The 25,994-nt window shown below is 39.7% G+C and overlaps 1 protein-coding gene across 1 annotated transcript; it reads left to right on the top strand.

Annotated features, from left to right (window-relative positions):
• Positions 1-834: 834 nt before the first annotated feature.
• On the top strand, positions 835-14,640 carry LOC141647984 (AT-rich interactive domain-containing protein 6-like). Its single transcript, XM_074456392.1, has 14 exons — positions 835-1,021; positions 2,749-3,136; positions 3,282-3,729; positions 3,869-3,908; positions 6,799-6,851; positions 7,635-7,680; positions 8,706-8,792; positions 10,571-10,678; positions 10,904-10,955; positions 11,305-11,383; positions 11,841-11,907; positions 12,002-12,052; positions 13,247-13,339; positions 14,381-14,640. Exons 2-14 carry the CDS (start codon positions 2,764-2,766, stop codon positions 14,480-14,482), a joined length of 1,599 nt encoding a protein of 532 aa, XP_074312493.1. The 5' UTR covers positions 835-1,021; positions 2,749-2,763; the 3' UTR covers positions 14,483-14,640.
• Positions 14,641-25,994: the final 11,354 nt, after the last annotated feature.

Genomic DNA, 25,994 nt, shown 5'->3' with positions numbered 1-25,994 from the left:
AATTAATTCATTATAATTAGTTATTACGTACTAATTAATTTGACTCTTTGCTATACTTTTGTATTTTTTTAATTAGGGTTTATGTTAAAATTAACTAGCGTTATTGATTTTCTTAATTGTTGTCGGTTGATATGTATTCGTCCGTAATCTTCATATTAATCTCAGACCAGTGGATGTGAGGAATTTGTAAGCTATCCTGTGATAAATCTGCATCTCTCGGACATCTTTGGAAGAACTTGAAATGAGGCGTGTTTCATTTTGTGAGAACTTACATAAAGTGCAATCCAGTACTAACATTCGACCAATAGTAGATAACATAGACGGCCGCAAGCCCCTCTTCCAAGTCGTCAATAGTAGCCGGAAATAGGATGATGTGAAATTAGAGGGAAATGGGTGTATAATTAGAGAGAATATAAAGGAGAGAAAGTAGAGAGCGAAAATGGGTGGAGAAATGAAAGGGCATAATTGTCAACATTATACTATAATGAGTAAAATATGTACTGTGAAAATCAGCACAAAAAAAAAATGCTTTCCTCCAATTAAAATCCTCTCCAAAGAGAAATAATCCGGCTACTAATCTCACAAAATACCAATCGTTGGTTGGCGCAGTGGTAGCATGGGGCTGCGCTTGGCAGGGAGGTTTGCGGATCGATCCCCCACAACTGCGATTGGGAGGGGTTTAAATACCGTAATCCTTGGACACGCCCCGAAATCCGGATTAGTCGGCACGCCCCGAAATCCGGATTAGTCGGCCCAATGTGGTTCGGATTACCAAATGATTTAGACCCAAAAAAAAAAAAAAAACTAATCTCACAAAATAAGACGAACCAACCTCATTTTTGAATTGGATAAAAATGATATATTCCAATTAAACAAAGCCATTAGGATACATACAGTTGAACGAACCCAAATACCCAACTCCTTTCTTGAACTTGTATCACTCTCTCCACCGCAACACACCAATTTTCCGACGACATTTCCGCCGCAGCCGGCAATTATTTTCCCCCAATTTCAATTGCAGGTATTAATTTCCCTTTAATTTTATCTATTTTATTCACATTTCTTTTTAATTTTTCCCTCACCTTAATTTTTTTTCCGCGCTTTGCTTTCATAAGGTGTATCATGTATGTTCAATCAGTGTATGTTTCGTATATACTTTTCAATTTTTGTTTCGATACGTTTCGGTTCCCTCAATTTTATTTTTTTTGTGCATATAATTGTGTTGTTTGCCCTAATTTTTGTTTTCTTTTTGTGTGTGCCGTATTTCTGCATGTTAGATGTTTCAATTAGTCTTTGTGTAAGGCGGTTCTACACAAATTCGTGTTATTCGGACCCAATTCACACAAAATTCATGGACCATATGTCCATATTAGTGTAAAATAGCTACCAAAAGAACCGGTTTTTACGTTTTGCTTGTGTGCCGTCTTATGAGTATTTAAGTATTTGTGTGAATGGATTACGGCGGGGACTGGTAATTACAGGATGATGATAAGAACATATGAAAATCAAGATAAGGGAGGAAATCGACTGCCCTGGGTATGAATCCAACATTCCAACTTGAAAGTATGAAATGAATGTCCCAAATTGGTCATAAAGTCCGAAACTTTATTGGTTTCATCAAAACAACGATAATCGCTTATTTGTTTAGGAAGGGAAAATTCAGTTCTAGCACTTGCAATGACTGAAGATTCAAATTGAGATTATCAATCGAGAATAAAAGCTGTTCTTTTTAGCCGGTAGTTGTAGCTAGTGGAAATTAAATGCTGATAACATAAGAGAACATTGGGTGTGCCGGCGTGGCTTCATGAAAACAATGATAATAGCTTACTTCCCTGAAAATGGAAATTTCAACTCTAGCTCTTGAAATTACCGAACATTCAAATTGAGATAAAAAGCCGCGCGGAGTTTGAGCAGGCTGTGCAAGGTTAAGGAAAATACAGTGTAAAATCATAGAAGAACTTTGGGTGTTGCTGCAATAAGTGGGTTATTTGAACAGCTCTAGATTCTAGGTTATACAAAGATGAGACAGAATTAGTGCAAGATTAGGAATTATGAGATGAAATGCCTAAGTCATGCTGACTACAATATTTAATCTACTTATGTATCACTTTCATATGTTTTTAAGTGTCATAAGGAGGATGATCTTGTGAGCTTAGTATAATTCGGAGTTATGGTTCGCTAGTGCTTAGATTTGTGCTTTCAGGAGCTTGTTCTCTTGGGTGCATTTTACATACCTCTCAATAGCCTCGCATGGTTGCTCTTATGTGTTAAATAATTACTTCGTACTAAATTGATAAATCTATAAGAAGTGAAATGTCGAATTTTGCAAGTTTGGTGAAAGCTTCATGTGTGTTATTCTTACACATCAATTCTTCCTGCAATGCTATGATTGGAGTTTACAAATGATAATGGACAATAAGCTACAACACTCCAAATTATACACTTGTTTTTTTTAGCATGGTGTTAGGAGTTAGGAACTATGAATCATAATTAGCAAGCCTTTAATTATTTTCATTTGCTTCAAATTTGAAGATTGATTTATCTGGTAAAACTCATGTACTGTCAGAAACCGAAAACATATGCTTGGATTGGATGCTAATAACATTAACATCTCAAAGAATTATTAATGTCCCTTGTAATCAAGCACTAAGAGGAAAACAGAAACCCCTACCCTTACATACTGAGTGTCTGTTGATATGTATGCATTTACCAACAAATACTTATCCTCGATATTGTGTGTTTTTGAAGGTTTATGTTGAATCTATGACTGAGGAGAAGGAGGTTGAGCAACCCTGTCAAGACAATCCCGAATCAATAAACAATGTTGCAGTGAAAGATATTGAGATGGGAGAAGAGAAGACAAGGGAGGACAAGGAAGCTCTTAACGAGGAAGAGGCAGCAAGCGAGGCTGAAGAGGAAGATAACGATGAAGAGACAGAAGAATCAGAGGATGATGATGAGCAAGAGAATAAGTTGCAACAAGTTAAAGTGTCATCTAATGATGGTGGGGAAGATTCACTTGTGGAGGTTTCTTTTGAAAAAAATTCTGACGAGAACGTAGGTTCTCCTATTGATGCAGTTGAAAATGGTAAAGATTTGCAGATGGACAATATTGTATCCAATGTGGATGATGGTGGTACGACATCTTGGAAAAGTTTTAATTGTTTTTTAAGTCTATACATCCCATTCTGTGTTAGTAAGAGGCAATTCTTATGTACTATTCTGAAATGTATTTTTCCCTTTTTCTTTTTTTTTTTGTTGCGGGGAAAACAATCAAGTAGACCTTGATGGACAGGTGGTCTCCATGCCAAATGATTCAGTTCAGAAGTCTCCAGTAAACCACGAAAAAGCCTCCATGAGATCAGACATGGACGAGGACAATGGCATAAAAGTGGATGTTGGAGATTCACTCAACCATCATAGCATGGACGATGAAAGTCTTTCCAGATCACACGCAAGTGCATCTCCGAACGCTCAGTCTTCACCCTCGAAGGCAGAAGAGGTGAAGAAAGAAGTAAAAGACGGGGTAAAAATAGGAGGCCCTGTGGATGTAGAAAGCAAAAATCCTAGTAATCTGTCTATGTTTGACTCAGATATATCAGGTGGAGGAGAATCAGGAACTGAAAAAGAACAAGCCGCATTTATAATGGAGCTCCATAAATTTCATAAAGAGAGAGGTCTAGACTTTAAGCCACCAAAGTTTTATGGAGTGCCCCTGAATTTACTAAAGTATGTTTATGTGGTCCTTCTCTTGTTATGCTGGGTGAAGCTTTTCTTGCTTCAGGAGCTTGTTGTTTAGTTAAATCTTGGCTAACTTTTGTGGAAGTGTAGGTGTGTTCTGGCTGATATGTTTTTCTTCTGCTGTCAGGCTATGGAGAGCGGTTCTTAAGTTGGGCGGCTATGATAAGGTACGACTGTTTATGTTTTATCAACTTTTACACCTTTTTAGCTGTTATTTAGATATTTGTTTTTGTTTTCTTAGCCTGCCAAGGTCCAATTTTTTTTTTCTTCAAATAGTTGTACCACTGAATATAATTGATAGAGATAAAATACAATACATAACTTGTGTTAAAAGCTGGATCCTAGGTGTTCTGGAAAGGTCTGTTTAAAATTTCTCGATTATTTGAAATGATAATTGAAGACGGCTTAATATGTTCTCATAACCATCCATACATCATCTGTGGGATATGCATGAAAATTGTGTGACGCCTTGCATTAGGAGCCAGAGATGTGCTAAGGAGCGATAATGCTTTTGACTAGCTAAATCTTAAGATCTGTATTTGACTCAAATTGTGGAGTTTTTTTTTTCTTTTGCTTATTTATCGCCATAGGAGAAATATATACATTTCCAGTGGATCCAGGTGTTTTTTATTATATTTGGTTTTGGAGCTTGATAAAATAAAGTAGAATGTTTGGCTAAACTCTATCTACTTCTTATATTGTGAAGTAGGAAGTGCTTAATGTAACTCTTGTCGCAAATTTCAGTTTTTTTTTTTTTTTTTTGAAGTTTGATTATGGATAAATAGGTGATCCATAGACAATTCAACTACGTTTTCAATACAAAGCAAATCTTGCGTACTTACGAGTGACGACTACTTACCTCCCCATAGGCGCGTCTTTGAGCGCTTGAGGCACTTGGATTATGTTTGTGGCTTTGTGCTGTGGCTTAGGAGAAAAAGGGGCTGATGCTTTTTACTTTTTTATTTTTTTTCATCCTCTCAATTCTCAATTCGCTAGTTTTGGTTGGATTTTCCACTTATAAGGCAACCAACGATTTCTTTATCAAATTCCTATGTGGTTAGTACTATGAGGAAAATGGTCTATGAGAATCTGAGAGGAACCAAATCTGAGCTAGCTAGGGATTGTGGCTCGTAATCTTGTTTAGTGCTTAGGTCCCAGCTCATATGAAGTTTGATGTACACACTATCATATAATTTGTCGATTTGCACTTGTAGACTTTAGGTTGAGCAAAAGCAAAGATGAATATATAGAGTTAGGTTTTGCTAAAAGAGAGGCAGTCGGCAGGAACGTTGATGTTAGAGGGGACTGGGAAGATAGTTCCGACTTTCTTCCTTATTTAGGATCTATTATCCAGAAAAGAATTGGTTGGCGTGCGGCTCACAAAATCAAAGTCGGTTGGTTGAAGTGAAAGAGTGTCACAAAGTTTTTTGTGTGATCTCGACAAGCCTCATGGAGTCAAAGGGTAAATTCACCGTATAGCAGTTATGCCTGCTTTGTTGGTATGACATGATTGTTGGGTCCTAAAGCGATGTCACAGTCAAAATATGGATATGGAGGAGATGTGTATGCTATTTGGGGCGTGTGAGCATACACAAAAGGATTTGTTTGGAATTGAGGTGATTATGGAGAAAGTTTGAGTTACATCTGTTGAAGATAAGACGAGGGAAAACCGCTTTAGGTGGTTTGGAACTTTGGACATAAAAGACGTACACCAACTAGGCCCAGATGGGAAGCTCAGATTGGGAACATGCAATATTGTGAGGGCCAGGGGTAGTGAATAGCCAAGAAAACAAACTTGGTTGAAAGTTGTATCATGCTTTTGGGGTTGTAAGAAAATATGACGTTGGACAAAACAAAGGAAAATAATCTGTGTATATGATGTAGTTTGGCTTGTTTTGTCTAGGACCGTGGCTATAATACTATGATCCAAAACCACTCAAAAAGGCAAAATCTGCAAATGGTCACATTGTTTATAATCCTCTTTTTTTTTTTTTCAATTATTTTTTTTATTGTCATTCCCTACATTCTTATCGGTTTTTCTTTTGATTTATCTTCATTTTCTTTATTCTTATTATTTTATTTTTCCCTTTACAAAACTTTAATTTGTGGGACTTTTTTTAGCTTTATATATATTGATGGTGTATTGTTTTCCTTTCTTTTTATTATTTTACTGGTCATTGACACTTTCATAGTTTCAAAAGATGATTTATGTTAGCGAATAAATCAATTTGGGATTAAGGCTCTATTGTTGTTACATTTGCTAACTTGACAGTTTTTTTTACCTTATGTATCGTGGGGTATAAAAACTTGAACTTCATCTGAGAGCAAAAACTTTGAAACTTTGAATGCTTCCTGTAAGTGTCTTAAGTCCAACAGGTTGACAGGTTCTTCTTTCAGACATTTTATTTGAGTCATGGTACCTTAGGATCATGGGACAATATATTTTTCGTCTTTGCCAACTCCATCCCTTCAAAGCCAAACACCCTATAAATTTTGAAAATTCCTCTCACGGAAAAAGGTTGGTGCATGGTGCTTAGATTTAAAGGGAGGAAGTACTATACTCCAAGAATTTAAGCCAGAAACTAGAGTACAAGAACTTTGCTAAAGATTTTCAAAATGGAAGATATTGGTCGCTAGCTATGCTAGTGAAGCTGATGCGTATCCAAGAATCTCTTTTTATGTTAGCTAGCAGGAGGCGGGCTTTCCTAAAAGGCTTCTTCTCCTTCAAAGGCGAGTTTGAAGAGAGTAGATCTTTTTCGTATAAAAATTTGATGGGAAATATACTCATTTGTTTTGTTGTTTCTGAATTGTTTATGGTTCATTCCGAGTATCTGCATTATTTGTAGGATATCAGGAATCTGCTCATATATGGCAGAAGTGTAAGTGCTGATATAGTAGAATTCCATTTTGTTTTTCCATGGAAAGAGATTGACAAGATGCCGTCTTATTGCTCCCTTAAATCTGCATGTTGGCATTATAGTAGATATCCCGTTCATACTAATGTGTTTGTGTTGTCCTTAGATAATTGTATTTGATAATTGTTATCTTTGTAAGCAGGTGACAGCTTGTAAATACTGGCGGCAAGTGGGTGAATCATTCAAACCTCCAAAGTAATTATCACTGCCTCTTTTGTAATGCTTTCATACTTCATATGTGTTAGTGGTCAAATTTGTTAATGACACCGTATATGCATTTGATATAAAGAGATCATTGATATTTAGTAAGTAGTTCAGAATTTCAGATCTTCTGCACTTGAACTTTTTATTTGAAGTTGAAGATCCCATTAGGTTTTTTCCTTTTACTTTGCTGAACTTATGCTTTTGAAAGAAATTTTTGACTCACTGTCTAAGAGCCGACCTACCCACCTGTTGTAGATGTAATCATAGTTTGACAAATTTTGTTATCATATACTCCCTCTATCCCAATGTAATCTTCGCACTTTCTTTTTGAGCTGTCCCATTATAATCTTTTCACTTTCCCCTTTGAGTGTTAATTTATCTTCTTTCTCTTTCACTTCACTTTACCAACTCACTTTACTTGTCATATATTGGTTTCCTTGTACTACAGAATTGGGAAAATAAAATTGAGATGAAGGGGGTATTTGACTCTCATTGATAAAATAGGCTACATAGCAAATTAGCAACTAACGTTTGAGAGTTGTATGGCTTTTTGTCATATATTTTACATGCTGGTCAAAGATTGAGAAAAATAAAAAAGAAAGAGTTCTTTAATATCTGATTTTTTTATTAGTTATTTTTTGTTCTGTGACTGTTACTATTCATATTGTGTTCTTTTTAAAGGCTTGTTGAAAACTTTGATTTTCTGTTATTATTGCACATGTATCCTGGGCTTGTGAGTGTTGTGACATTATATTTTCCTGTTTGATTTGGCAGGACCTGCACTACAATTTCTTGGACATTCCGAATATTTTATGAGAAGGTAATTTTTTCCATTTGTTACTGCCGGGTGAATTGGGCTAAATTCATCTTGAATCGCATTTGTTTTCAGAGTTCTTTTTACTTTTCTGCGTTAGTTTCACTTGTGCTAATTCGTGAGTTAAGTCTGGGCAGTTAATGATAAATGCTACCTGGATAACAAAAATTGAGTAGTCATATAATATTACTAGTACTTATTTCTGAAAATGTATAATGATGAAAGAACAAATTCTTCTTTCTTTATCCCCCAACCACTCGGGATCTGTGATATCTTATGTGACGATAATGGTATCATCAGAGTAAGTATCTTGCTACCATGTTGTCCATGTCTTAGCTTTGTATATGACACGGAAGTAATGAAGACATGTTTTTTTTTCTTCTGAGTATTATCTGGTTGCTTTGTCTGAGACTTCACAATTTTTTTGTAGATTGTCATGAATTATATCACTGATGTCTCCTTTTTGAATTGGGATGCTTAATGAATGTAATTTGAGGCTGTTGAGTTTGTAGTGCTGATAGAAACTTATTTATCACTGAAATTTTTGTTTAAATGTGGTGATTATGCTATTTGGTCTGTGGCTCTATGCGTTCTCTTTCTTCAGTTCATGTTGAAAAGTCCCATTCCCTACCCTATTTATCATTTCCCCAAATATAAATTTACGATAACTAACAACAATTTGAAGGGCAAAAGGCTGCTGTATAGTTTCGCGGGACCATTTGCTCCTAACATGTGGTTTTGTGGACTTGGCTACAGTTTGTAGAAATAGCTGTGTCAGGGTGTTAAAGCTGCCTACTTTAAGTATGATCCATGTTTATGGGTTAAAATGCAAGTGCTTGTACATCCATGTTGTAGTTCAAGTGTTCATCACAGATACTTAAAGAAATGAAGGTTTGGTGTTTGTTGTGTTACACAGTTTTCTGTTTCTGTGTTCTTTGAGGTTTTACTTTGCTTGCATAAAGTTGATGGCTGATGAGATCATATGACCAGCTGATACTTAATAATGTAATTTGTATTATTTTTGTTTCTAGGCCCTTCTTGATTATGAGAGATATAGGATAAGTGCAGATGGTACTGTTCTCCCTGATCTGTCGGTGCCTATGGCTGCTGAAAATCAGGTATCTAATCAAATTAGCTTATCAGTTGACTTCATTTTTGCATATAACTTTGAGCAATGTAACCAAGCCTTCACTTTTATCTTCTTCCCAAGCTTCACTTTCCACAAATCCATAAAGTAGTTCTTCCTCTGTCCCAGTCATTCGTTTCACCTTCATAATTCTTTGTGAGGTGTATTTTAATCTACGGTAAGACAAATCGAGACGGAGGGAGTATATATTTGTCCTCCTTCAATTGATAGTCATGTGGAAAAGAATGTTGGTTGCATAAGGCTGAAAAGAGAATGTTGGTTGCATTGCTCTACATCTTTATTGGGTCCATTTTGGAGCTATATGTTGGTTGTTTAGACGATTGTTGAACAACCTCAATCTTGTGAAATGAGGAGAAACTAAGTCTTCTTCTTCTTCTTCTTCTTCTTGAAGCGTGACTATGAACTAACAGTTGAAACCATGTTGAGCGCGCTTTTGCATATTATACAACCAAAGATATCATTATATCCAGGGAAAAATATATACAACTAATTAGTATATCCATGGTTTTGGTGATTGGTGAACAAAAATGATTTTCTCTAAAATAAGATAGTGCATACTGACCGTACGGTCATATACTCTTTTGGTACTCGTTTGAGTATTAATGTTTTGATAAACCCTTTTTTCTCTCCGAAGCTGTATCACCTTAAACTACTCTGTATCCTGGCTCTTGAAATTTAGTCTGTCATACCGATGAACCTTTTTCAGTTGAAAGCTTGGAGAAGTTGCATTCGTATGCGGTGACTGGTTATTTTTTCCCTTTCTGTTTCAGTTGTCTGCTATACCGATATTGCTACTTACCAATACGTAGAGACTAGAGAATATCGTGCTAGTTTTCCGGATTCACTTAGTTACTTACCAAATCAGGAATTAATTTTCCCTAATTACGCCCTATTTGAGCGATTAACGTATTCGTATTACGAATTCGAATCACTTGTATTACGATTCTGGTAACCCTGGTATCATGTTGTTTTCCGAAAAGATTGTACTGTGTTTCAATTGTTAGATCTCACAAGAGTTTGGGGGTTGCAAATAAAAACAGCTACTTATTAACCATTATTAAGAATACGACTGCTATATGTTATTTAATTAACTTTCTTTTTCTAATGAATCTTAGTTTGGACTTGTGTAATTGACATTAATTGATGCATTGCTTCCTATAATATACTCCTTAAGTCTTTAAACCCTCGTCTTTGCTTGGTTGAACTCCCGCCTAATTTTGACACATTTGAAGGAAGTTGCTGGGTTTGAGATGGTGGCCTGGTGGGGTTTTCTACCCTTTGTTGCGTTTTTTTTAATTATATAGGGGTAGGTTTGATAGTCAATTTTTTTTCGCGGGGTAATTTGTGGGGTGCATGTAAGATTGTAAGTGTATTCCTATAACTTTATTCAACAGAGTTGGACTTCTTTAGTTGCTTCTTCTCTAGAGTAGTATATATCTTTCTATTCAACAGTGTTGAACTCGTGACTAATATACAGTTGCGGAGTAGGAAAGTAACTTGCAGTCTAAAAGAAAAGCTGGTCTGATTAACTTATTTTTCGATGATATAAGTGTGTTAAATGTACAACCTAGTCAAATGATTTTTTGTTTGTGTCGGTTTTGATTGTTATTTATATCCTTCCTTCATTCTATATACTAGAACTTGAGTCCCGATTACCGTTGATAGCTTTTTCCACCAAAGTGATGGAAGAAGTAGAATCAGATTACGTTTTCCCAGAAATTTTTTTGCTCATTACTGTTGATTTGTCAGGCACCTGGACCAGGAAGGGCACGCAGAGATGCTGCCGCTCGTGCCATGCAGGGATGGCATTCACAACGTGTTCTTGACAATGGTGAAGTGAGTGATCCAATCGTTAAGGTACATTTATTTTTTGCTGCTTCTTTCTTTCTTTCTTTGTCTTTGTTAAGATAACAGTGTCTTATTTAAATCTAAAATATATCTATTCGGGGTCTGATAACTATTTAGTTAGTGTGCTGACAAAACGAGAGGCATAGTAAATTTAATAGTGGCATTATCCTTACCTATTAATTATTCATTACCTATTAATTAATGATTCATCATAGTTTCTCTTTTTTCTTATAGGACAAGAATTCGGCGCCATTGAGCAAGAAAGAAAAGCCCTTGAAAAGCCTAGGTTTTGTTCCCCTCTTGATTTGCTTACATGTTTAATTCTGTGTTGGAACTATTGCATGGTGTTTGGTATCAATATTGAGGGAATGGGAAGTGAAAGGGAAAAGGGGAAAGGGATAGGAAGGATGGTATGAAGGCTTTCATTTACACTTTGGAGGGGCAGGGAGAAAAAAAGGATATCTTCTATTCATGTGCTGTCCCTCTTCTGATTAATATCCAAACAGAAGAAATTGGTCCCTCTCTCTCTCGGCTTCCCCTTCCTTTCCTCCATTTAAAAAATCGATTGTAGTTGTTCTTTCATGCAACTAGGATAATTTAATTTAAAAGATAATCATTTCCTGTTACTCTTGCAGGTGGCATTCTAAAACGGAAAAAACCATCCTCGCCTGATGAGGCTGTGAAGCCTGTACCGATGAAATTCCCAAAGTTACAGTTAAGTCTTTTTTCAAATCAGAAACAAAGCATTATGTATTGGACTTCGGTTTAGCACATCTAATTCAGTTCAGCTTAACCATTATTGTTATTATCACTCAGGCCGGCTCAACTCAGATCTATGAAAAACTTTTCAGTCACTTAATTCAGTTCATAGTTCATTCTAAGAGAGTACCTGAGCTTGCCTCATGATATTGTTGTTGGGGTTTACCCTTTGTTGCCAAAATATTTCTCCCTCACATGTTACTGGATTTTAGAAAGTATAAATATGTAAGCATGATGAATATCTAAGTCAGGACAGTTCTTTCAGCATGAGCCTTAATAGGAACTAGGAAGTGTGGCATGTATAGAATGTCTCTGGATTTTTTGTCATTCCCTGTTCAACGCATTACTGCTCGCATTAAATTCCCACAACTGATTATGTGCATCCAAACCTTTCTTTTGCCCTTTCCGGCAGTTCGGATGCCACAGTTATCGACATTGGATCTCCTGCTGACTGGGTCAAGATTAATGTTCGAGCGACGGTAAGTTTCTGTTTTTTTATTTACTTATCAAAATGCGTTAGGTAAGCTTTTTCAAAAGTTGTTTCACGTCAATGGGTGTTTGTTTTGGTATCAGAGAGACTGCTATGAAGTGTATGCTTTGGTTCCAGGCCTTCTACGCGAAGAGGTGTGACCCCTTTTCTTATATCTGGTTTCGTAGGTTGTTTATTCAACTATGGTGTTGATTCTTTCTTTAAGCCTTTTTTCTTTTCTTCTCTCATTTTTATATCATTTGTAGAAACTGTGTAATGCGCCTGATAACGCAATTTTTATTCTTTTTGAGCGCTAGGCCAGAGTTACAATGTTACATGTAGAATGATGTTAAAATGAGAACTAGATGTGGGGTACTATTATTGCTTCCATTATGAACAATCTTTCCTCATGCCAGTGGTGTGATTTATACCCACTGTTGTTTTCTGGAGTTACAATCCATGTTCTTCAGTATTTATCCCTACCCTGGCAGTACTAAAGTTTCTACCATGTTAATTGTTTAACTTATATGAGTACTTCCTGAATTCTGTATTGGTTTCAGTGGGAAATACCTATGTGGCTATGCGATATTGCGATCGTAGCATCTTTTCATAATGACAAGTAGGATATAAGTGGGAAAATAATCTTTAATGTTTGGGTTAGTAATTGGAGCCTGTCATCCTCTCTTTCCATGTAACTAAAGGTTGGAGAGTTCCAATGGTGGTGACTTCAGATTTGAATATCTGATGAGTGAGGCCTGCTGATAATATTATGCGATCTCTGCTTGGTTTTGAGAAGCAAAAGGCATAAAGTCTTGATTTGTGTTGAGTGCTCTTGAATGTTCTGATGAGATGTTGAATAATCAAATAGGAAGGATCTCGACTAGTATTTGAGTCAAATTGGTTAGGTTAAGAGTGTTGTTATACGAAGTATTCTAGCTGTAGCTAGTTGGCTGGAGTTTGCATGTTTAGACAATTGAAGTTAATTATTTGGGAAAACATGTGAGTTGCTGGGCCTCATCCCACCTCCATCAGATCTGCTCCCAGGCTGATCTTGTCTGTTTTTTGTATTTTGGTAAAGGATATATGATGGATGTGAGTGAACTTGTGACGGTATTATTTATCAAAATAAAATACAATTCCAAGTCTTCTTTTCTTGATATTTGTCCTTAGTTAAGAACTTTACCAGTAAAGGGCAAAAGGATTGCTCAGGTGACGAAATATTATGTTGTAGTTTTTATTCTTAAGGTTATCGTTTAAGTGACTATTTCTGCTGGTGGATTACTGAAACTAACTCCTATTGAAGTGTTTGTTATAAAAAGCTCAAGTGGTCACTATCTGTTTGTTTCCAGGTGCGGGTCCAGTCAGATCCAGCAGGCCGTTTGGTTATTTCTGGAGAGCCTGAAAATCCAGATAATCCATGGAATGTGACACCCTTCAAAAAGGTATAATTCTAGATCTCTTGAAAGTACGTTTGGTAGGAAGTTGATGATGGTAATTTTGAAATGTGATCATGCCATTGACTGAATCGGACGTTCACTTTATATGAAGAACTCATTTGTATATATACTTGACAACCAGCATTACCTTGCTTGAGCATTTGTTAAGAGTCTTAACACTGGTTGACTGTGGACTATCTTTAAGCATTTCCGAGGATGGCTATATTAAATTTTAAACATCCCGAAACTCTTTCAAAAGTTCCTGCCAAGTATACTTATGATCCAGTGAACGGACAGAAATTGACCATAACTTGTGGAGCAGCCTGGAAACAAACCTAACCTACTTGTAAAGTCCCGGAAGCTGATCACAATGTTGATACTCTCTTCTAAAAGTTACAGTAGAGTACGCTAGTGATTAGACCTGAAAATGGGTCACTATAGGTAAGGTCAGGTTATTTTAGGTCAGGTCAATGGGTAGAGAAGACTGAAGAGCTGATTAAGGTCATTTGTGGTCGTGTCAAATGGGGTTGGGCTGTTTCAGGTATGTTAAGTCTTTTAGGGTTAGTAATTGCGGTGGTGTGCGAGTTGGGTCATTGTGAGTACTGTCTATTATGGTGCTTTGTTTCGGGCATATTACTATATTACAAACTTCAGGTCTTCTTTCTCATCGGGATCTGTTTTTGTTTGCTACTATCAGTTCCTTTACGTATTGGTTGGGTCATCAAGTCAGGTCTTTTAGGGTCAATGGTTACAGCTCAGCCGCTCAGGTGTATATACGAGGTTACCAATGTTTCTGGTTGGATCGGATCACATTTAGGTTCTATTAGCGTCTTCGGTCAGTCAGTTGGATGGGTCATTTTTTATGGTCAAATCTTGGCTACATTATTGTTTTCTACTTGTAATAAGCTAAAATCCTCTTTTGGGCTTTATTTATGTTGTACTCCGTAGTCTTTGGTAGTTGACTTATTAGCGGAGTTGGTGTAGGATTTCACTAGCCTCATCCTACCATCTTATTCTTATTAATTATGCATCTTATACATGGATCAGGTTGTTAGCTTACCATCAAGAATTGACCCCCATCAGACATCAGCTGTGGTGACACTGCATGGACAATTGTTTGTTCGCGTGCCATTTGAACACTATGATTAGCCTCGAGCAGGCCATGTCTAACTCGAAATGACAGCATCCGTGTAACTATATCTCTGTCTCACTAGTGGTAGAAACTTAAACCTTGTAGTTATTTGACGGTTATTGTATCATGTTATTAAATCTCCGTTTAGTGGCAGCATTAATTTTCAAACTCTAAATAACTCGTGCATTTTGGTCTCACAGCAGGTATTGAGACCATGCCCGCTATGCTGTATGTATGTATCCGTAGTATTAGGGAACCTGTTTTCGGACTTGGCATAGGGCACTGACATTGAAACTAGTCACAATGTTTGATATAGTCGGGAGTATAAGAAGAAATCTAGCTATAAGATTCGTGTTAATTTGCCTGCTCCTAAAGGTGCTCTAATGCTCTATGTTGTACATTGTGGCTGTCATCTCTGGTATTTGAAGTTGTGGAATCTACGCGATGTAAATGTACATCTTAATTTTCCACGAAGATGGGGGTTCCCCCTTCCACTCTAGATAAACTCATCCTTAGGTTTATGGGCAACTTCATTCTACTGTTCGCCTTGATGGCGACTGGCGAACCTTCTTTTATCCCCTCCTCTTTTGGCAAGATGATTAATAGGTCAGATTCTTGTGAAGGTCGGAAAAGATTACATCGAAGTGTGTATAAGTTATACTCCCTCCGTACCACACCAAAGGTAACGTAGGGAAAAATGGAGTATTTAAGAAAATTTGGAAAAAGTAAGGGTAAAGAGGGAAAAATAGGTCGGGTATGTAATTGTGGGTTTAATAGTGGTATGGTAGGTGGTAATGGGATATGTAATGACATTTTGTATAAATATCAAATGGGTATAACTTATAAGGATAACTTGGTAATGTTGTGGGCTAAATAAGGAATGTTACCTTTGGTGTGATACATCCGTTTATAGTAAGTGTTACCTTTGATGTGTGGTACGGAGGGAGTAGCTTATAACAGATGAAATTCTCCTTAGCAAAAGTTTTTTTTTTTTTTTTTTTTTTTTTTTTTTTTTTTTGGATGTAGACTATCCGGTTTAGTTCAGATTTGAGCCGGGCAGAATGACTAGGGCGGTAAAGTTCTCCGTTATGAGTTTTAACACTACTTGGCCAAATACCAATTGATCTAAGTGGTCCTTGATGAAAGTTAAATCGTCAAGAAAATTGCTCGTGATGAAGAATACCAGGGTTTTGGAGTTGAGCCCACGTATGCGTTTACTTAGTTATTTTAGTTGTATACACCTCAGATCAGTTTTTTTCTAGTAAGATTATCGTCATTATAAATAGCATATGGCTAATTATGAATGAGATGTCGAAACCCTCCGACTGCACCCTTCCATAGAACATTGTAAATACCATATGGCTAATTATGTATGAGATGACGAAATCCTTGCGACTTCACCCTCACATAGAACCTCACCCTTGCGTAGAACTCCAACGGGTCGTATCACTAATTGTAACCCAAAGAGCTCCCGACACGAACAAAAATTAGGACACGGATTGAGAGGGAAAGATCATTTAGGATTTACAATCTCTGGAAATTGACTTCATTTTTCTAAACCGATCTTTGATATATAGGATGTTTTTATAGGGAATGTTCAGAAGGGTATAAATTTTAACTTGAGGTCGTATTTATAACCGTAACTTCTTTTGTTGGTGAGACTGAAATAATGTTCAAAGTAAGTGAGAATCTTTAAGGTCTCTGAACCGAGCTCTCTAAGAACAATTTCGTAGGGATTATTCATAATTTTTCATATAAGACCATATCTTATGCACTTCTACTAAGCTATCATGTATGTTCAGAGCCATTTTTGAAAAGGGTTACAAAAGCCAAAATACCTTGCAATTAATTTTTCTTTAAATATAAATCCATAATAGTCTTTTAGTATCCCAATGCATAGATAGAACAAACCTTTTACTAATATCAATATATTCTGTCTATGTCTTAGAGCATGTACATTGAAGAGGATAGTTTGATCCTCTTATTTCCTCTCTTAGTCTCTTTCATTCTATATTTTTAACACATCATACCTTCTTTCATCTACCCCACTTTCCACTATCTTCTTCCTCTTCCTCTAATTTTGTCCACATCAAAGAGGATGCAAACTTCCTCTCCTCTTTTACCTTTAAAGTAAACCCACTATAATTTTTATCTCTTATTTGGCACAAAGGCCAAGGTAAGAACATCCTCTATAAATAGAGGAAGTCTTCCTCTTCCTCTTCAAAGAGGATGTTAAGAGCATCTCCAATGGTTACCTAAAAGGACTTGCTTGCAAATAAAAAAGATTTCAAGCTACTTGCTTAACCATTGGAGCACTCCACATCAACTAGCTTAAATTAAGCTTAGTAGGCCAAATGGAGCTAGTAAATTAAATGGTCCCACAAGAAAATATAACCAATAGAAAAATAGTTGTCTCATTTATTTTTTATTTAGTAATTAAGAATTAAATAAATTAATAAAAAAGTGTGTTAGTTAGGTCTCATCAAGCTAATACTAAATAGGATTCACCATCGAGAATTGTAGAAATGAAATTGTTGTTCTTTAAAAAAAATGATGTGGCAAAAGGTAAGACTAGTATCAACCAAATTTACCATTACTGCATTGTGATCTTTAAGAGGATATACCCACATTGAAGAGGACATCCTCCTAGATGAAAGAGAGTACTAAGAGGATGGTTCATCCTCTTCAATGTGGATGCTCTTATACGTGATACTTGACCCGTCATAATGTTATTTGGAGGCAACATGATGGCCACTAAGACATTGAGCGAGCCTTAATACTTGAAGAATAGTCTAAAGAAGTTGTAGGCATGAAACTTGTTTGTACCAAGTACTCCGTACTATCTTTCATTTTCAGGGCCTTATTCTAATTCCTATAGAAGTGTTCCATTTTCAAGCCAAATAGCAAGCCAAAACTTTCATTTATTAACCATATATATATCTATAATCACTCTCAACAAAATAAATAAAAGAAAATGGGGTTTATTCGCCGTCTAGTGGAAGAAGGTGCTAAGCAACTAAATGAAGCCATGGTAAAGCTTGAGAGGGAAGTCGCGGAAGCCCAGCGTCAACAGGCATCCTCGAGCCGTATTAATAATCCTAATAATAATATGTATAATAATAACTCTCCTAACTATTACTACGATTACCAAAGTAATCACGGTCCTGCCCATGCCGCTGTGCCTAATAATACGTACGATAGTCCTAATTACTACCGCGATTATCAGAGTAACCAAGACCCTGCCCGTGTTGCTGTGCCCCCTTCTGTGCGTAATAATGCATACGACACTCCAAACTATAATTACCAAACTAACCACGGTCCTGCCCATGCTCCCGTGCCACCATCTCGAGTACCCAGAGGCGATTCAGATCACGCAAATTTGGGTAATACTTATACACTTTATATGTTTTTTTTTTTGGTTACATATGTTCAAATATGACAGTCAAAATGCATCTGAACAATTTGAACATTTTGGCAGGCACAGTGTATTTTCAGGAATCTTAATGCTTGAGGCTATTACGATTTTCGAGTTTTTAACGTAAACTAATTTCTTACGATTGACGACTTTTCAACATGAACCAATTACTCAGTCACACTAACGTTTTTTTTTTTTAAAAAAAAAAATCTTTGTTAGAAACCTGTCATAAATTCGGCCTAGTTTCTGTTTTAAATCATTTCGTTTTAAAATGAGCTTAGCAATAAGGACTAATAATGCTAACTACATACCGTTCATGTATGTACAGCGGACGAAATCGCGCAGTTGGAACAATGTCTTAGAAATATGGGGCTTCCAAAAAGCGACAATGAAAATGGTCGTGGACAACGTCCTTACGCGAATTCAGATCAGGGACGACCAAATAGTCGCACAGGGAATTCGGATCGTAGATCACGAGCCCAACATTTGTCAAATATGCGGGTTCAAATGATGGATGCTCAAAGTCTTCGATATGAAGAAGGCGCCGATAGAATGAATTCAATTGTTAGCGGACGACGTCGCTACGTCTACACGGATGATTCCTTAGGTAGGATGAATGCGTTATGACTTTATATTATGATGCGTTTACTCATTAATAATTACGCAAATTTACACTCTATAAAACGGTTTTTTTTTACATATAACTAAATTTTATTTATTAATAGTAGTACTTAATTAATTAAAGGGCCGTTTTACATGGTAAGACGGACTTCATTCTATAAATTACGAAAAATATTTATTCACTTTTATTGTTTTAATTGTATGCATACAATCACTCATCATGTAGAGCACAATGCGCATCAAATTGCATTCCGATCTTCTAAGAGTTTGTATGAACATTGAATTTACAATACAATTACTCCGTTTTTATTTTCTACTTATGAGATACTCCATAGAAGTTTGTCTTGGATTTAATCTTGTATTGTAAGACCTTCTTTATGAAATAACTACAACGTACAAGATCAATACAATACTTAACAAAAGGATTGCTGATTTGTTGTATTGAATCCATCCCTATTATCATCAAGCAATATCTTTACTGTAACAACTAAACTATTCTCATCCACTAAAGTTAGTTGATGTGAGTGGTAAGAGTTCTCATTTCTTAAACAAGTAGTTAATAGAGGTTTGATTCCCGACTTTTGCAAATGAAAAAACTAAATTTAAGAGAGATATACCCATTAAATTGCCTTCAGCACCCAAATAAAAATTGTCCAAGCTGCCGATAGAGAATATTTCTAGTCAAAACCAAAAAAAATAAACAATTCTCACTTGGGAGACTTGTCACATACGAGCAATTTCCTTGGTAATCATGAGATTTGCACTTTTACCCAAATATCCATATATTTTATCATAAAAATATTTGATCGGCCATATCTTTTAGTTACGAGACTAAAAAGCTACAAATTTTTTATATAAGTTGATAGTCTTTACGAGATCTTCCATATGTAATATTAAGGGTTTTTTTATAAACTGCTATCACATGTAATTCACTTTTTGAGAACTGCTATCAAAGGTTAAAAAAAAAGTTTTAAAACTGCTACCATAATCCTTGATTCGTTAAAAAATCTATTCCAATTAACACCGAATCCTAATTTTTCACTTGAAAAGACAAAATTACCCCTCCCTTGACCTTTCCCCTTTGTAAACCAGTAATAAAACACAATTTCTAGCTTAACTAACCAACTTCTCTAACTCATATTTATCATATTTCTTCATCTAAAACAAATCTAACCGGTCATTCTTCTTAATTATTTGAAGAATTTCTTCTCATTCCCAAATTTACCTTATAATTCATCCACCAAAGTACCCCTTCTTTTACTTTCCCCCCATTTTTCGGCATTTTCTTTTCATTCTCAATTTTGTTTTCCTTATTTACCCTTTATTCTTAATTCTTAATGTTCCGTGTGTAATTTCGGAGCAGGTTTGTGACCACGTAAGCTTGTTGCGTGATGTCGTTGCTTGACTCTTCCTTTCACTCTCTCCTGTAAAAGATGAACAAACTGAGGGCTCGGCTTGGTACCGAGCGTACTCACTCCGATGCTCAAGTCAGTAAACTTAAAGGGATAAGTTGTATGTTACTTGGCAAAGTATATTGTAGAGAGATAAGGGAGTTTATACCAGATTATTAGTGAGTTTTAGGATAGTTTTCGGATCCTTTTCTCAATGAGAGAAGTGGAGTATTTATAGACTTTCACCTTTTGTCACGTAGTGGCCAAGTGCCAAGTGGCTAGCAGGTGGAAAGACTGTTCTACCCTCGGCCGGGGGACCCATGGCAGGCCGGCTGGCCTGGTTGACTCCATGCCGAGGGGACTGGATGTGAGTACGCGGATATGCTTCTCGGCCGGCTAGTTCCCGAGACCGAGACCCAGTGACAGCCGACAGTGCGTCGGTTTAGGGTCATCCAATACGTTGACTTGCTGTCTTTTGGCTTTGACCTTGCTCAATATGTTGACTCGGTCAGCGGGTGCAGAATATGCCCCATCAATTTGCCCCCAGCGTAGTCTATGTCGTGGTATGGACCTTCGATGAGTGTTGAGCGTATTCTGCGCAAGTTGAACTTCTTCTCCGGCTTCTTCTTCCTCGGCTTGGTTCTGTTCAGGCCGTACCATATCCCCCCTCCACATGGATGTGTAATGGACATTAAATGTGGAAAAGAAAATAGCGCTGGCCGAGACCAAGGTTGAGTGCCGTGTGCTTTTGATTGCCCCTGGTCGGTGCTGCCAAGCTTGGTTGATCAGCGGGCCGGTGGCGAGTAGATACCAAGGAGCGTGTCAAAGAAGGTTGGTTACTGTATGTCGATTGACATTCCGTGGCTGCATGCTTGACACGTGGCTTGGCATTGATTGGTGGACGTTTCATGGGCTTTGCCCTGATTGGTCCGTTTTATGGGCTGTGCTCTATAAATAGAGCAGTGTGCCCCTCAATTTTCCGCACAAATTTCATTTTCTCAAAAAATTTCTTCTCTCTAGTTTTTTCGAAGAGTTTCTTTCTCTCTCTAATTTCTCGAAGCGTTACTCGGCGTAACACTTTCTTCCAAGGTAATCAAACAAATTTTTTTTCAACTCTTTTATTTGTTAAGTAATTGTTGTCACCATGTCTTCTGCTGATGTTCAACCCAGTACCTCTGCGCCGGGGGGCGAATCGTCGCATCCTTATGAAGAGGAGCCACTGGTTGTCACCCCGATAGGGTTTGGGGGTCCCAAATCGCCTTCTCCTGAAATTGATGAGCAATTTTTGGAGGGTTTTGATGATGACGATGATGAGGCGACCCCTTCTGTCGTAAAGAGGCCGCATTTCTCGTGGCACGGCGACGCCTGTTCGATCAATCCTGATCGTGCTTGGACGAATAAGTTCGCTAGTTTTTCCGGTCCTGACCTTTTTGAAGATCATTACTCCTTCGGCAGGGGGTATAAAATTATTATCCCTGAGGATGGTCAGGCGGTCTGTTGCCCTCCCCTGGGTTGTATCGGCGTGTACATCAGACACCTGGAGTATGGGCTCCGGTTTCCTCTTAATGAACACGTTGCTGCCATAATTAAAGCCATGAATGTCGCCGTGGCTCAACTGCATCCGTTGGCCATCAGGACGATTGTTGGCTTTGTATGGTTATGTCTTTTTAAAGGGGAGGCCCCAACGGTGAACCTCTTCCGTCGGCTCCACCATCTTCGGCAGACTACCCTAGGTGGCACGGGGTGGTACAAAGATCTGAGGCGAGGCGGGTTATGTTACCGTTTCGAAGCTGACATCTTGCAAAAACTGGAAGGGGCGGTGGGTATACGTCGAGGTTCCGGAGGATTATCCGCTGCCCCGGTCCTTTCAGAGCCACGTCAATTTGCGGTGTGATAATCAAGGGGAGCATGACAGATATGTCTCCCGGAGTAAGCTTAAGATGGACGCCTTGAAGGTCTATCTTAATGCGGACGAAACGCGGGCAATGAGGCTGTTTGAGGCTGAGAAGGATGGCACGCCGAAGGGATGGATGCCCCCGACGCAGATCGTTCTTCAGGATGAGCTGCTTTGCCACGTCGGCCTCATACCGGCCCTCAGCCAGGGTGAGTGGGGTCGGTATGAGGCCCATATTTGCTTTTTTATGTTTCTGTATTTGAACCTTGGTTTATTTCTTTTGCTTAACTCCTGCTTCGTTTCTTTTGCAGACCGATTTGGCCGGGAACTGCCTGTCTCCGTCCTCGAGAGGTTGGGACTTGACGAGAACGGGAGAGTTGTTGAGCTGCATCCTAAGGCCGCGCCACGTGATCGCAGACCGACCCCTCACGAACTTATGGAGCAGCAGTTGAAGGCAATGGATGTGACGGCGGCTCAAGCGCAGATTGCTGGTAACGTGCCGCGCCGGAGACCAAAGACAACGTCTACGGCGGCAACAACGTCAACTCCAGCTCAAACTTCAATCCCCGCAGTCCAAAAGGAGCAGGTGGTCGTTGATGTTGAAGAGGAGGTCACCGTTGTGGAGGCTCCTCCTCCTTCGAATAAGAGAAAAGAGGCAATGCCTGCCGCCGCTACGTATTGAGGCCGGAAAGAAAAGGGGCCGATCGGCCCTCTGTCTAAGAAGGCCAGGACCGTGCGGATCTAACCCAGGGCTCGGATTTAGCGGGCTCTTTAGGCATTCCTGATGACAGGCTCTCTGATATGTCAATGAATGTTGACATGGATGCTTTGTCTGAATTTTTTGTAGATCAACCGTCGCCGGCTGTCGGTCCTACTGAACGGCAATTGGAGAAGCGGCCTGTGCAGACGGGCGATCAAAATGTCACCGTCGACTCCTCATCCCTGAAGGTTTCTCCCGCTCAGCTTGTGGCGGAAGGCGCGCGGTTGTCCAAGAGGCTGGCGAAGTGGACTGAACTAGCCGGCGCTCACATTGTGGAGCAAGAAAAGGTCATGGCTCGAGCTGCCCCTGCGCTTGAACGGCTCAGGTTCGAGCTTGCCGCTGCTAAGAAGGAGGCCGAGAGGTCGAGGGAGGCCGCCATGAAGGACCTTCTCGCTGAGCGAAAGCTTAGGGAGGACGCTGAAAAGGCGGTCCTAGCCGAGAGGGCCAAGGTTGAGGCTGCGGAGGCTGACGCCGCTAAGTTTCTGGAGGAGAAAGAAGACAAATTTGAGGGCGGCTATAAGGCCGTGGTTGAGCGAGAGGAGGAGAGTGGAAGACTCTACATTCGGCTGAGGCGAAGGAGCATAGGAACACCAAGGCTATCCTTGCTCAGAGGGAGAAGGACATTGAGACGCTCAAAACCGTCATCATCCCTGACATGTGTGCCCAGTACCGGGACCAGGCTGAAGATGCTTCCAGGGATGCAATTAAAGAGCTCCTTCCTGAAAGCTCCTTCCCGTGGCAGGATTTTGACCGGCTTCTTGATGAGAAGGCGGGCTGCTGGAGGCAAAGGTCGGAGAAGGCAAAGGCGGCGAAGGCCGCTGAGGAGGCTGCGGAGAAGGCGGCCCGGGATGCTAAGGTGAAGGAGGCCAGAGAGGAGGCTGAGTGGGCCAAGGCAAGTGAAGCTGCCAAGCTCTCCTCTGGGCCGCCCACCGTTAGTGATGCTGCTACTGCTGCCGGTGGTGAGCAGCAACAAGCATAGGGAGACGGGCGGTCGTCACCGATTCACCGGTCCTTCGACGACTTCACTGTTCGGGGCCAACTATTGAGCCTTTCCTCCCTGCCATCCTTTTGGCGCTTCAAGTCTTATGTTTGTAACCTTTTGTTGTACTTCTTTTTTGTTAAACTTTGGTAGGTTGTGTTTAGGCTATCCCTATGGGGACGGCCGTCGACTTTGTTTTGCCCCACCTGTAAACATTTTTAATAAAGTTTGTTTATTTTGCCTCCATTAAGTTGTCTTCTTACGTTTCAACATATTGAGTGCTTTTTCGTTTTTATTTTCGGCTTGGCCGAGGCAGTTAGAAGGCGCTTCTCAATTGTACTTAAACGTTTTTAAACATGTTGGCATGTCGGCCGCTTCCTCCTCCACTCCCGGTCTTAGCCGAGGCGGTCAGATTTGCGCTTCCCAACCGCCGTTGTGAACATGTTAGCGTATCGGTCGTTGTGTCCCCGTTACTCCCGGCTTTGGCCGAGGCAATCGAGGTTACGGCTCGACAGCGTCAGATCTGAGACATATTGATCGCTTCCTCTGCCACTCCCGGATTGGCCGAGGCGGTCAGATTTGCGTTTCTCAACTGTACTTATACGTTCCTAAGCATGTTGGTCGCTTTCGCGAGTATCAACCGCAATTGTAGTGACTGCCCGGCTTTGGCCGTGGCGTCTACTCGTGACTGCCCGGCTTTGGCCGTGGCGTCTACTCGTGACTGCCCGGCTTTGGCCGCGGCGTCTACCTTGGTACGACTACGGAGGGGACGAGCATTTTGATGGAAAACTTGGATCATTCTTCATTAGATATAATCATGCGTTGGGGTGCCCACAACGGTCTCGGACACCTCCGCCGCTATACAAAATACTTCCTAAGGTTGTCTGTGTTCCAATGGCTCATTAGAGGAACACCCTCCATGTCTGTCAGCCGGTATGTCCCCGGCCTCATTTCTTCAACCACTTTGTAGGGTCCTTCCCAGTCGGCCGTCATTTTACCATGGATGTTTCCTTTGTTTGTGGCGGCCGACTTTCTTAGGACTAGATCTCCTACTCTTAAGTCCCTTTTGTGGACCCTGCGGTTGTATGCTCTTCTCATCCGGTTTTGATATACTGCCAAGTTGAGCCGTGCCGTGTCTCGACTTTCTTCGACCAGGTCTAGGGAGGCTCTCATGCCTTCCTCATTTTCGACTGGGTCAAAAGTTTGCGTTCTGAATGTCGGCACCGCTGCTTCAATTGGCAGGACGGCTTCAGACCCATAGACTAGGTGGAATGGACTGTACCCTGTTGCTTCTTTCTCCGTGGTTCGAAGGGACCACAGGACGCCGGCTAGTTCATCAGCCCATCTCCCCTTTAGATCTTCAACCTTCTTTTTCAGCCCGTTTAGGATTGTTTTATTAGCTGCTTCCGCCTGCCCGTTGCTCTGAGGGTGGCAGACGGAGGAGTATGCAAATTTGATACCGAGCTCCTCCAACCAATTCATCACCATGTCGCTCCAAAACTCTCGGCCGTGGTCAAATACCATGACTTGGGGTAGCCCAAAACGAGTTATAACGTTCTCCCAAATCACCTTTCTTACGACCGCCGTGGTCTTGGCAGGTACCGCGACAGCTTCGACCCATTTTGTGAAGTAGTCAACGGCGACGATCAGGTACTTCCTTCCTCCGAAGGCCGTCGGAAATGGTCCTAGTAAATCCATCCCCCACTGTGCAAATGGAAGGGGACTAAGCAACGGTTGCAGGTCTCGGGAAGAAGCATGTATCACCGGAGCATGCATCTGACAATTCTTGCACTTCTTGGTCTTTGCTTTGGAATCCTCAAGCATGGTAGGCCAGAAGTAGCCGGCTCGGAGAGCTTTGTAGGCTAGCGTTCTTGCCCCCATGTGATGTCCACAGATGCCTTCGTGAATCTCTGTCAGTATTAGCTCCGCGTCGGCTGGGCCGACACATTTAAAGAGTGGCCTTATTACAGACCTTCTGTATAACTCTCTTTCGAACACTGAGTACCTTGCGGCGATCCTTCTTATCTTCTGCGAGAGATTGTGGTCCTCCGGCAACTCATTTGTCAGTTTGTATTTCATTATTGGAGTCATCCACGTCGTCTCAGTTTCGATGTCGCCCACCATGCCGACGGTCTCAATGATGCTTTTAGCATTCCTGATATCCACCAGCACGGTTCGACTGACATTCTTGATACTTGAACTGGCAAGTTTTGAGAGAGCGTCGGCTCGGTTGTTCTCAGACCTGGGAATGCACTGTATTTGGAAAGATTTCAATTTTGAGGTGTCAGCTTTTACCCTCTCCAGATACCTTATCATCCCATCGTCTCGAGTCTCATACTCTCCTCAGATTTGATTAGCCACTAAGAGTGAATCTGTCTTCAACACAACATGCTCCGCCCCGGCAGCTCTAGCTAACTCGACTCCAGTTATCACCGCCTCATATTCGAATTCGTTATTTGAGGCCGAGAA

The sequence above is a fragment of the Silene latifolia genome, chromosome 3 (assembly GCF_048544455.1).
Source record: "Silene latifolia isolate original U9 population chromosome 3, ASM4854445v1, whole genome shotgun sequence".
NCBI classification, from domain to species: domain Eukaryota; kingdom Viridiplantae; phylum Streptophyta; class Magnoliopsida; order Caryophyllales; family Caryophyllaceae; genus Silene; species Silene latifolia.
This window is presented reverse-complemented; position numbering and strand designations above follow the sequence as displayed.